Genomic DNA, 12,681 nt, shown 5'->3' with positions numbered 1-12,681 from the left:
TTTCTTTAGAAACAGCAAAACATGATAAGCTTTATCCTGATTACTGTATGTCTTAGTTGCTTTGACTCTTCCCACAATGCTGTGACTAACCCTAAAGAAACAGCTTATTTTGCTTCCTACACATAACACATCTCCTCCACTAAACCAGTCCCAGAAATTTCATTAGTCTACAATGTCTATATAGGTCTAACCTTTTGCAGATTTATAATTACTCAAACTGTACACTGTTTTACTTATTAAATATGCCTTTTAAGAGGCAAAATTTATTATGCTAATCTAAAAAATAGTAATAGTAGTAGTGTTATCTTAATCTGAAAGTGAACACTAAACTGCAGGCCGATGCTGCCTCCCTCCTGCAGTCTACCAGCCCCTTTTCAGGGTACAGGAAGCAAGTTTAGGGATATTTGTATAATTGGGCAACAGTCACCCAGTTATATCAGTGCATCCACATGAAGGCACACTTCTCTGGCATCAGTCTACAAAACATCAATGATATTCACATAACAATATAGCATGCACACATGCATGCATGTATGCATACACACACACACACACACACACACACACACACACACACACACACACACACACACACACACACACACACACACACACAAATGCAGAATAAAATGTGATTTACTTAGCCATTAGTTCCTTAGCTTTTTCAATTGGCTTGATTTGATGACCAAGCCTTGACCAAACATAACAGAACTGTGGCTGGTATGTCATGGTAGAGTACGGAGATGTTCGATCCTTGAAGTAATCTGAGGGGGCATGACATTCAAACTCCATATACTCTAATTTACGTGGGATGTCTTCTTCTGGCCCTGGAAAGTAAATACAGCACAATATACATTAAATGACTACTATGGGTTTATAGATAAGATGCAAAGTTTTGTTATTATCGAGTAGCTCTGGCCTGTCTCACCACACAGACCCATCAATTACAGGCGAGCAACCACCCCTTCTGGGGCTGTCCCGTGTAGTTAGCAAAAGTTCCTCTGCAGTACGCAATGCCTCTCCACTGCAAGCCATAGGAAGAACATGGGGGTTTAGTTCCCAGATGGATACTGAATTTGCATCTCTCCACACACTGACCAGTGACACCACAGTAGTCTCCACATTACCTTGTGGGTGGTGGTGTAAAAGCTGTGAACAAATTTCTGGTAAATTCTGCTAATAAATTCAGTCCCTTTCATTACTTTTTAATTATTCACTACTGATCTCCAGCACAATGAAACAATTTAAAAGAACTGTACCACAGGACTTTTTAACCCGTTAACTGCACATGGCAGTTTTTTGGAGGTGTCCGTGGTGCGCAGACATAGGGGTAAAAATGAAATTTCCCAAAGGACAAAGTTTGTCTTAGGAATTGAGAGAACACATGTCAAAGGATACAGTAACAAAATATTAGCTCAATATTTACCTTGGTAAAGCCATGGATGAACATCGATGTGTCTGATTCCCTATTGGAATGTATGGTTTTCGATTTCTTTTTGGTTTTGGTTTTGAAGGCTAAAAGATGCTTGCATGGGTCGGCCTTGGTCACCATGGTACTATATTCGAAATTCACCTGCGCAGCCAGGGCTGTATTGAGCAGTTGCACTTGGAACAGCCCAGGCTATATAGAGCAGTTAATGGGTTAAATCCCACAAAAATATTTAATATTGTCTTAAGGTAACTCTGATTATGTATCTTAAATATTAGCCATATAACCCATATTAGGGAACCTTATATCATACAGTGTTACCAGATCAAAAGACTCACACATCACAGGATGATAAGGATGAACTTCTGTAGTCTACTGTAAATGACAATATTCAAAGAATACACATAGAAAGAGCCACAGAAAGTCAATGGAAGTGAAACTTTGGGTGATGTTGAAAGAAAACCATATGTGGTGTGGATGAAAAGAAAGTTGGAGGAGAAGGAGGATAGTTGTCTATGTCTGCTGCATGATGCTGCTAGGATGCTCAAAATATGATGTACTCAAGAGCAAGAAAAGGGTTTTACACCATGCAGGGCCAAATCCATTAGTTGATAGACATGACTATTTTTGGCCTTATATCTAGTGTACATGTAAAATAAAGGTGAGTCAAGTGAGTACAAGAACTATCGTAGCAGAAGTTTACCAAGTGTTCTTGGGCAGGAATATGGAAGAATTATTATAGACAAAGTAAGAGAGATATCTGAAGTCCTAGTAAGTGATGAACAGGATGGCTTCAGGAGTGGCAGAGGATGTGTGGATCAAATATTTGCAGTGATGCAGATAGTGGAGAAAACTTGTGAGAAGGGCTATAAGGTGTATATGACATTTATGGATCTGGAAAAAGCATACGACAAAGGAGACAGAGAAGGATTGTGGAAGCTTTTCCTCATGGACAATGTAGATGGTAGGCTGTTAGGTGCCGTCAAGAGTTTTTATGATGGTAGTGAAGCACGTGTAAGGGTAAATGGGCATCTAAGTGAATGGTCCACGATCAGTGTGGGCATGAGACAAGGTTGTGTGATGTCCCCATGGTTGATCAATATATATATGGATGGGGTGATAAGAGAAATAAAAACACAAGTAATGGAGAGAGTGATGGCATTGGTAACAAATGTTGATGGATGGAATATCTCAAAATTGTTGTATGCTGATGGTGCAGTGCTACTTACAAGTACCAGACAAGAGCTTGGTTGACTAGTGGAGAGTTATGCTGATGTCTGTGAGTGTCGTGCCTTGAGAATAAATGTAGAAAAGAGTAAAGTGATGGTTACTGAAAGAGAAGGTGACTCCCAGTGCAATGTCACAGCGAATGGAGAGAGACTGGAATTGGTGAGAGAGTTCAAATACCTGGGCACAGTGATAGGAATGCGAGGAAAATGTGCAAAAGAAGTGGAAAGTAGCGTGACACAGGGATAGAAAGTAGCTGGTGTTATGAATACCTTGATAAGAAAAAGACGTTGCAGTTGTGCTAGGGTTACATGAAGAAGCATTAGTGCCAACTTTAACATATGGACGTGAGACTATGGTGTGGCATGAAAATGAAAAGTCAGAAGTGAGAGCAATGGAGATGGGACTGCTGAGGAATATATGAGGAGTACAGAGGGTGGACAGGATACAAAATACAGTACAGTAATGTGATTTGTGAAAGATGCAGAGTGAGGATGTCTGTGGACACCAGAATCAAAGAAAGTGTACTGTACTGAGATGGTCATGTGGAATGGATAACAATAGGGTTGTGAAAAAGGTATATCTGAGCGAATCTGAAGGAGGGAGGAGGCGAGGTAGGCCAAGGAAAAGGTGGTGGAATATGGTGGATGAGTGTGTGAGGAAGAGATTATGGAAGTCGCTGAGGCTAGGGGACTGACAAGAGATTGACCTGGCTGGATGAATGTTGTGAGAAGAAGTGCATGATCAGAGATTTGGCACCCCTTTTTAGCGTGACAGCTTTCAGACTGACTCTATAGGATATGTTTATGTGAAGCTACACAATGGGGTGAAAGTTTTTGACATATCAGATACAGCCAGGATTCTGGAGGCTTGAATGATGAGTGAATGGAAGCATGGCCCATTGCAGCAGGCAAACTTAGGGTGTCTGGACATTGGTGTAACTTACATATCAGAAATCTGTACTGTGAAAAAATTCCTGAATAGACGTTGCCTCTTAACACTGGTCCATGCAGTGGTCTTGTCTCGTGTTGATTATTGCAATTCACTGTGGACTGGTCTTCCAGATAATATACTAATAAAAGTTCAGTCTGTGTTGAACAGGGAAACACGGCTTATCTTTGGTCTCTCCCCGAGAACCTCGACTACCCCGTTCCTAATTGAGCAGCATTGGTTACCAGTAAAGACTAGAACTGAATTTAAACTGTGTCTTACTACATTCAAGGTTCTTAAGTTTGGTAAACCGATGTATCTTGCTGAATTGTTAAAACTCCCATCGGCAGGCCCAAGTGTCTATCTATCTATCTATCTATAGCCCGACGCCCTAATCCCACAAAGGGTGGAGTTACTTAATGAAGATGATTCTTCTCGACGAGCCTGGAGCCATTCACCAGTCATCTTTCTCTGATCGTTCTTTTGTGTACAGTATAGACCCCCTAAACTATATAATACATTGCCAATGTCTTTGAGACAACTCTCTTCTGTTGAATCATTTAAGAGACAGCTGAAAGCTCTCTTTTTTCAAAATGCTACAACCTGGAGAGAGGTACTATGATGGACAATTATAGGGGTTTAATTATTGCCACTCGCATTTTTTTAACTGATGAAATTTGTACTGTTTATGAGAGATGTCACAAATCTCGTAATTGTAAAAATAATGTATATGTGAGTCAAGCGCTAGCGAATTCCCTATGGAAGAAATGTAGCTTTTGAGAAACAGAAGACCAGATTATTATTATTATTACTCCTCACTCGGCCCTAGGGTGGGAAAGGAGGTCCGGATGGTGATGATGATGATGATATGTAAGTACTGGACAAGATACCATTAGGGCAATGGATGTATGGTCAAAAGTTCTACAAAGTTCAGCTAAGTTTTTGCTTGGGGAAGGAGGTTTTGAGTTTAACCTGATTCCCCCACTCCACCCCAACAACCACTGGTAGAGGTAGGATGTCTAACCTTATTATTTTTTTTTTAATGCAAGAAAGAAGGAACCAAAGGCCAGGAGCCCACAAACAGTTCCTTCCAAGAAAAAACAAAAACAATACAAAAGCAAGCCAAATTCAAGATCCGTTCACTTCGAGATGCCTGGACACACTGTGTTTGAAAGACTGGAGATCATAGGAAGTAGGAAATACAGACAGAAGGAGACAGTTCCAGAGTTGACCTGTTGCATAAATGAAGGACTGGGAGTAATCGTTAACTCTTGCATTAGAGAGTTCGACAGAAAAGGGATAAGAGTTTGTTGCTAGACAGGTGCTATGCACCCGTCGTAGAGGAGGAGGGATGCAAGCAGACAGTTAAGAGGAGCAGTGACCATGGAAGCAATGACAAAAAAGAGATAATGATGCAACAGTGCGGCAAAAAGACAGAGGTTGAAGGGAGCCAGTAAGAGGAGGAGAGCTGATAAGATGAAAACCCTTTGACTCCACCCTACTGAGAAGAGCTGTATGTGAGGAGCCTCTCCACACGAAAGTTGTACTCTAAACAGGGGCGAATAAAACTCGTGTATAAAGTCAACAACTGTGCAGGGGTAAAGAAGGTACAGAGTCGGCTTAGCGCACACAATCTCTTGGAAGCAGATTTTACATGAGATGCAATATGATCTTTCCAAGATAAGTCCTGCATGAATGAAACCCCATGCATGTTAAAGGATGATGCAGGACTGACCTGAATATTTTTAAACATTAGTGGGTACTCCTGTGGAAGATTCTGTCAGGTTGATAGGTGTAAAAACTGAGTTTTTGATGCACTGAAAACAACAAGATGATTTTTACCCCAGTCAGAGATAAGAGCCAAGTCAGACATTAGATGTGCCATAGCCTCATCCCTTGTTTGATGAAGTAACTGCTGAGATGGACGTTGCAGGAACCCAATGGAAAGGTGAAGGGCTGAATCATCAGCGTACGAGTGGATAGGGTTAGATGTTCAGCTTAGGTCACTGATGAATAAAAGGAAGAGAGTTGGTGATAGGACAGAGCCCTGAGAAACACCACTGTTGATAGATCTAGGAGAAGAACGATGGCCGTCTACAACAGTGTCTACAGAACGACCAGAAAGGAAGCTATAGATGAAGACACAGATAGAAGGATTGAAACCATAAGAGGGTAGTTTGGAAATTAAAGATTTATGCCAGACTTGATCGAAAGCCTTTGAGATGTCAAGTGCAATGGCAAAGCTTTCGCCAAAGTCCCGAAAGAAGGATGACCAGGAGTCTGAAAGGTAGGTGAGATCGCCAGTGAAGCACCCGACGGAACCCATACTGACAATCAGAAAGAAGGTTGTGATAGGAAAGATGCTTTAAAATTTATCTATTAAGAATTGACTCAAAAACTTTTGAGACACAGGATGTTAAAGCAATTGGATGATAGTTAGAGGGTTGGGAATGGTCACCCTTCTTTGGGACTGGTTGAATGAGACCAAACCTCCAGCAAGAAGGAAAGGTACAAGTTGACTGACAAAGGTGAAAGAGTTTACCTAGGCAGGGTGTAAGCACAGAAGCACAGTTCTTGAGGACAACAGGAGGGACTCCATCAGGCCCATATGCCTTGTTAGTATTGAGGCCTGTGATGGTAGAAAATACATCAGCTGAAGAAATTTTAATGTCAGCCATGAGGAACTCTGAGGAGGGAAGTGATAGAGGAACAGCACTGGAATCATCTAAGGTGGAATTGGAGAAGAAAGTCTGAGCGAAGAGATCTCCTTTATCAGCAGAAGAAATAGCTACAGAGCCATCAGAATAGAAAAAGGGGAGGGAAGGATGATGAGGTAAAGTTGTTAGAAAGGTTTTTGGCAAGGTGCCAGGAGGAGCGGGAAGAATTCGGGTTGGAGGGTTGAGAGCATTTAGTATGAATGAAATTATTTTTAGCAGAGCGAAGAACAGCCTTAGCACAATTCCGGCCAGAAACATAAGCAAGATGTGATTCAGGGGTGGGTTGGCTCCGGTACCTTTTATAGGCCCTCTCCTTGTTGCAGACAGCATTAACACAAGTGTGATTAAACCAACGCTCTCTTGCATTAGTCAAAGGATATGAGAAGGGAATGTATGCTTCCATGCCCGAGAGAATAACCTCCATAATGTGCAAGGCACACTCAGATGGCTCCCAGCCATGGAAGCAATAATCATTCCATGGAAAATCAAAGAAGTACTGCCTGAGGACCTCCCAATCTGCAGCTCCAAAGTGCCTCGGACGACATTTCTTTGGAGGGTCCACAGGCCATAACGGAGTGATAGGACAGGTTAAGGTAATAAGGTTGTGATCGGAGGCGCCCCATAGAGAGGAAAGATTAACAAGTATGTTGGAGCTCTCTCCAAGGCGGTCAGGGATATGGGTAGGGTGCTGTACAAGCTGCTCTAGGTCATTAAGAATAGAAAAGATGTAGGCTTGTTCACCAGGTGGATCAGTGAAAGGAGAGGAGAGCCAAAGGTGGTGGTGAACATTGAAATCTCCTAGAATAGAGATTTCAGAGAAAGGAGAGATGGATAGAATGTGTTCCATCGTAGAAGTAAGATAGTTAAAGAACTTTTCATAGTCAGTAGAATTAGGAGATAAGTAAACAGCGCAGATATATTCAGACAGACAATGACAAGAAAGCCGAAGCCAGAAAGTAGAGAATTCAGAAGAATCAAGTTCAGGAACACGAAAGCAAGATAAATCATCGTGTACATACACACAACAGCCATCTTTGGCTTTGAAATGAGTAAAGAGAAAGTAGGAGGAAACAGAAAAGGGTTTGCTGTCAGTTGCCTCTGACAGCTGAGTCTCTGTCAAAAAGAGAAGGTGAGGTTTAGAGGAGGAGAGGTGGTGTTCGATAGAGAGAAAGAGGAAAGGCTACGAATGTTACAGAAATGAAGAAGAAGTGAGTCAGACAGTGGTTCCAGAAATCTCTCTGAGTCGTCACCGGGATAGGGGCAGATGGTGGGGGAATTTATGGTCCCCCCCCCCCCGGCGGGGACTCCGAGGCATGATTTATTAGTGCCATTTTCTTTTTTAATTTTGAAAAGGTAGTGTAGTGTGTACTGTGCATGTAGTTTGGTGTTGATAGTTAGAGAAACTTGTATTGGAGACCATGCTGACCTACTCTCTGTGTTACTGAAACACTGAAAAAGTTCAGCAAAGGGGGATGGTCAGGAACTAGTCCTGAGGGATGGTAAAACGGGAGCTCCAGCTCTCCCAGCCATCAGCTTTCCATCCACCATGGGAGTACTGCTCTGCTCGACTGGTGCTACAGTCTACTCCAACAGATAAGGTACGTGCAAGATTTCCTGCTCAAAATCAAGTCTAAAGCCATCTTAGAGGTGTAGGAAAAACTAAAACCACCAACAATTACCAATTTGCTTTCAACGTTTCATCCACTGGATGTAAATAAAGTCAAATGTTATATCAGAGAACTTAACATTTTGCCCACTCAATCTGTGTAACTTGGCACAAGTGCCTGATGTGTACGAGTATGCAGCAGACTATATCTGCAACATAATAAATAGATGCTTCTTACAAAGTAATTTTGTGCAGTCTGAGAAAAGTACCTTGCTTAGGCCCCTAATCAAGAAACCTAGCCTTGATGTCGAGAGCATGACAAATTATCGCCCTGTCTCTAACCTGTCTTTCTTATCCAAGATTATTGAGCATGCCATACCTGATCAACTCTTACCACTACTGGAACATAACAAAGCTGTTCCTGTTGTTCAATCAGAATACAGAAAATGCCATTCAACTGAAACTGCATCAACATGAATTCATAGTGACTTAGTGGCAAACATCTGCAGTGGGATGTCCTCTCTCCTAGTTCTGTTGGATCCGTCTGCAGCTTTTGATACAGCAGATCATAAACTATTGTTGGATGATCTATATTTTTATGGCATTTGTGATAGTGCTCTTTTGCTTCTTAAGTCATATCTGTCAGACAGATCTCAGAGAGTGGTTGTTGATTACGCTAGCTCTGATTCTGCTCCCCTTCTATTCGGAGTCCCTCAAGGATCAGTTTTGGGTCCAATTCCATTTACAATCTACACGAGTAGTTTATCGTCTTTACACGATGTTCACAACGTGTCCTATCATTTTTATGCTGACGACACGCAGCTCTATGTTAACCCTTTGAGATTTTGATGACTATTTCAATCATCATTTCAAATTCAACCTCGAAGATTCCAATGACGCTTTTAATCATCATTTTAAGAAACTTTTGTAAAATATTCACCATAAATCGCGTTTAGGCATCATAACAAACAGGTTCGAGCATGATGTCACGGAATGGTTGCTCTATGCGTGGCAGTACTGCACAGCTGGTCTGACTCATGGTTTATAACTTTATTCTTGGTGAATATTTTTCTACAGCAAGGTATAAAATTTTTGGTTTTTGCCTAACTTCAACTCGTCACTTTGACTTTTTATTTTCTTTGTTTTCCTTTTATGAACATACTACGATAAAGCACAACTACTCAGCTTCACAATAACACCATAACCAGCATCCTATCATAAAAAGTGTATTTACACTGACCAATCAAAGAAAAACATTGCAAAGCAAATATGCAGCCAAGACTAAAATAAAATTGTGCATCTCTTTCTTTTCGCTTTACTGCACAATGAAATTCAAAAATTACCTTAATCTCTATATCATTGTAAAGGTAATTTATTGTATTTTTGCATGGTTTAAACCAAATTTACATATCTTTACTCGTTATTTTTTGCCAAATATTTTTCTACGGGAAGGTATAAAATTTTTGCTTTTCGCCTAACTTCAACTCATCATTTTGACATTTTTTTTTTTTTTAACTCCTAAACTACGGGGTTGTTTTTGCTTGACTTGCATGTCTCGCGGGCATATTCGCGCTCCGACAGACTCTCTAAAAATATTTGCCAAAAATCAGTTATTAATCCTAGAATATTAAAATTACATAAGCATACGGCACATACCTTCAGCTTTCTCCTGGGACGTTTGTTGAGCCTTCGTCGAGTACTGTAGGACTTGTGGAGACCTCTGAAGTTGGGTAACGGTCTCCACTTTACACTTCCCGACAACCCATAATATGATTACCACAGCCTGATATTATCACTAGAAACACTATTCTGTGATTCTCAAATAGTTTGGAATCCATAATCTATTAAAAAAAAAAAAAAAAAAAAAAAAAAAAAATGTGAAAGCAATGAAAATTACGAGCGCGTATGACCTTCCCACTTGTGTTCATTCGCTGCTGGTGTTCTGTCATTTATTATTCATAAAAGCACTCACACTTTATATTTCTATTACTATATAACACTTATATATATCTGCAGTCTTTATCCATAAGTTTCCTTCAGTAATATTAGTTTATTGTCACTGTAGGCATTCAATTTCTCTTTCAGTAAAATACGTAGCATTCACTTTCTCATCCTGTATACTAGCGTTGAGAGTGAATCTGTCACTTTCACTTCCACTTTCATAACTCACAGTATTCATACATGCTAGAGTGAAACTTTCACTTTCATTACTACTCATTTACATTTCTATTTACATTCCCTATTTTATTTACACTATTTACAATTCTATTTTATTTACACTGTGTTATGCACTGTCACTTGCAGTAACTTATAAAACTATTTTCCACTGTTCACTTATATTTACATTCACTTGCTGTTTACACATTATTTACACATTATTTACATTTCCACTTGCACTGTTGTACTCATCAGAAAGATCATAGTCACTGTCCATCATTTTCAATGATAAATTAGCCAGTTCACGTTCCACAGCAGTCACTTAGCCCTTTACCCCTTTCCACACGAGGTTTAGCAGGGGGTAGAGGTCACAGGGCCCTTTGCATGAGGCTAAAAAGCGGCGGAATTGGACAGGCACGAATCCGACGTGGATTCACCTTGAAAGACGACAGTAAACTGAATACAGTGTGGTGGCCTAGGGGGAGTGCAATGCTGCCAATGTCAGCGTGGTGACAGCTGCTAATACAGTATATATGCTATGAAATGATTGGCAGGAAATCTAGACAATACATAATAAATTAGGTAGTTCGCGGTGAATGTAAATATCATTTACGCTTCTTCCTTCCTTTCTTATATACATTTTTATTACGAAAACAGATTATAAGGCATATTTCAAGGGGAAATAAACAGCGAAAATTAGCGAACGCGTTCACGTGAGGTGTTGTCAGGTGATAATTAGCCAATTCCAGGTGTATGGCACTATCACTTACCTTACTTCTTTTTTGTATACATTATTTGGTATAAGAATAGGGCATAGGGCTTATTTCAATGGATGAAATCAGTGGAAAATTCCAGGGAAGATTTACTTAGTGTAGCACGGCCGGGCAGGTGAGAGGAGAGGGTAATGGAGGGGAGGTAGGGAGGGGAGTCAAGAACGGGGAGAAATGGCCAAATTGTAAAAAATGGATGGGAGTACAGATGAGATTAGGAGTGCTGACTAGTGTTGGACATTGGCAGTACTGATAGATGATACAAGCCACCACTTGAAAGCCCAGGCGAATTCAAAATAACACAGAATCACAAAAGTGATGCCCCGCGGTATGATCCTTTGCTCCCAAGCGTCACGAAAGTGATGCCCCGCGGTTAAGGGGTTAACATACTGCGATAATGTACAACTACTCAGCTTTAAAATGACACCAAAGCCAACATTCTATCATGAAAAGTGTATTTACACAGAGCGATCAAAGTAAAATATCAGGCAGCGAAGATGTGGGTCAGCGTGAGTGACTGACTCCGGTAGACATAATCTGCCCTGATAGGGTTAAGATGTCAGGTATCAACAATACTAAAACTAAGCTCGAATCTCAATTGTCTGATATTAAGGTCTGGATGGCTAGGAGGAAACTTAAGCTGAATGAGGGTAAAACTAAGATCATCATCATCATCAGAGGAAACAGAAGGGGTGACAACACTGATAATGCCCTGGCTTTGAACGTTGGCATATCACAGCTTCATCCAGTCAATTCTGTTCGAAATCTGGGTGTTTATTTTAACTCAAAGTTAAATTACAAAGAACCTATTAATCAAGTTATCAGAGGATGTAACTTGCATATCAGAAATCTGTACTCCGTGAGAAAATTCCTAAACAGACGTTGCCTCTTAACATTGGTCCATGCAGTGGTCTTGTCTCGTGCTGATTACTGTAATTCATTGAGGACTGGTCTTCCAAATAATATACTAACAAAAGTTCAGTTTGTGTTAAACAGGGCAGCACAGCTTATCTTTTGTCTCCCCCTGCGAACCTCGACTACACCATTCCTAATTGTGCAGCATTGGTTACCAGTAAAGGATAGAACTGAATATAAATTGTGCCTTATTACATTCAAGGTTTTTATGTTGGGCAAACCAAAGTATCTTGCTGAATTGTTAAAACCCCCATCAGCATGCACAGGTGTGATGTTATGTAGCAATGATGATTCCTTGCTTCTTGACATGCCTGCAGCCATTCACCAGTCATCCATCTCTGATCGTTCTTTTGTGTATAGAGCCCCTAGATTATAAAACAGATTGCCATTGTCCATAAGACAACTCTCTTCTGTCAAATCCTTAAAGTGACAGCTAAAAGCCTTTCTTTTTTTCAAAATGCTACCACCTGGCGAGAGGTACTATGACAGATGATTATAGGGTTTATTGCCACTTTCACATTTTTTTTTTTAATCATGATGTTTCTATTGTATAATGAGAGATGTTACAATTCTTTTAACTATAAAAATAATGTATATGTGTGTTGAGCGCTTGTGAATTCCCTATGGAAGAACTGGAGCTTTTGAGAAACAAAAGACCAGATCATTATTATTATTCCCTTTCCTCTCTTTCATCCTTCCTTCCTTCCATCCTCTTCTGTCTTTCTTTCCTTGTCCTTCTGCCTACAGGTGACTTTACACTCCTTCTTCTGTCTTGCTTTCCTTCATTCTTTCCTTTTCCTGCTGCCTGTGGGTGACTCTACACTGAGTGACAAGCCAAATGGTTTCCTGTACACCAGGAAACCATTTACTATGCTGGGTGGTAACCATATAGCCAAATTTTGGCACCTGGTGGTTTAGTGGGTAATTATT

General features: G+C 40.5%; 1 protein-coding gene across 1 annotated transcript in view; it reads right to left on the bottom strand.

The window, feature by feature from the left end:
- Positions 1 to 351: 351 nt before the first annotated feature.
- Positions 352 to 12,681, bottom strand: part of LOC145392999 (GATA zinc finger domain-containing protein 1) — a 57,283-nt gene continuing 44,953 nt past the window's right edge. Inside the window, exon 4 of the mRNA XM_080267308.1 lies at positions 352 to 827. Within this exon, the coding sequence (XP_080123434.1) occupies positions 637 to 827 (191 nt within the window). The 3' untranslated portion in view covers positions 352 to 636. The remainder of the gene's footprint in view (positions 828 to 12,681) is intronic.

The sequence above is a fragment of the Coenobita brevimanus genome, chromosome 23 (assembly GCF_032717465.1).
Source record: "Coenobita brevimanus isolate Jiangsu-jjx chromosome 23, ASM3271746v2, whole genome shotgun sequence".
Lineage (NCBI taxonomy): Eukaryota > Metazoa > Arthropoda > Malacostraca > Decapoda > Coenobitidae > Coenobita > Coenobita brevimanus.
This window is presented reverse-complemented; position numbering and strand designations above follow the sequence as displayed.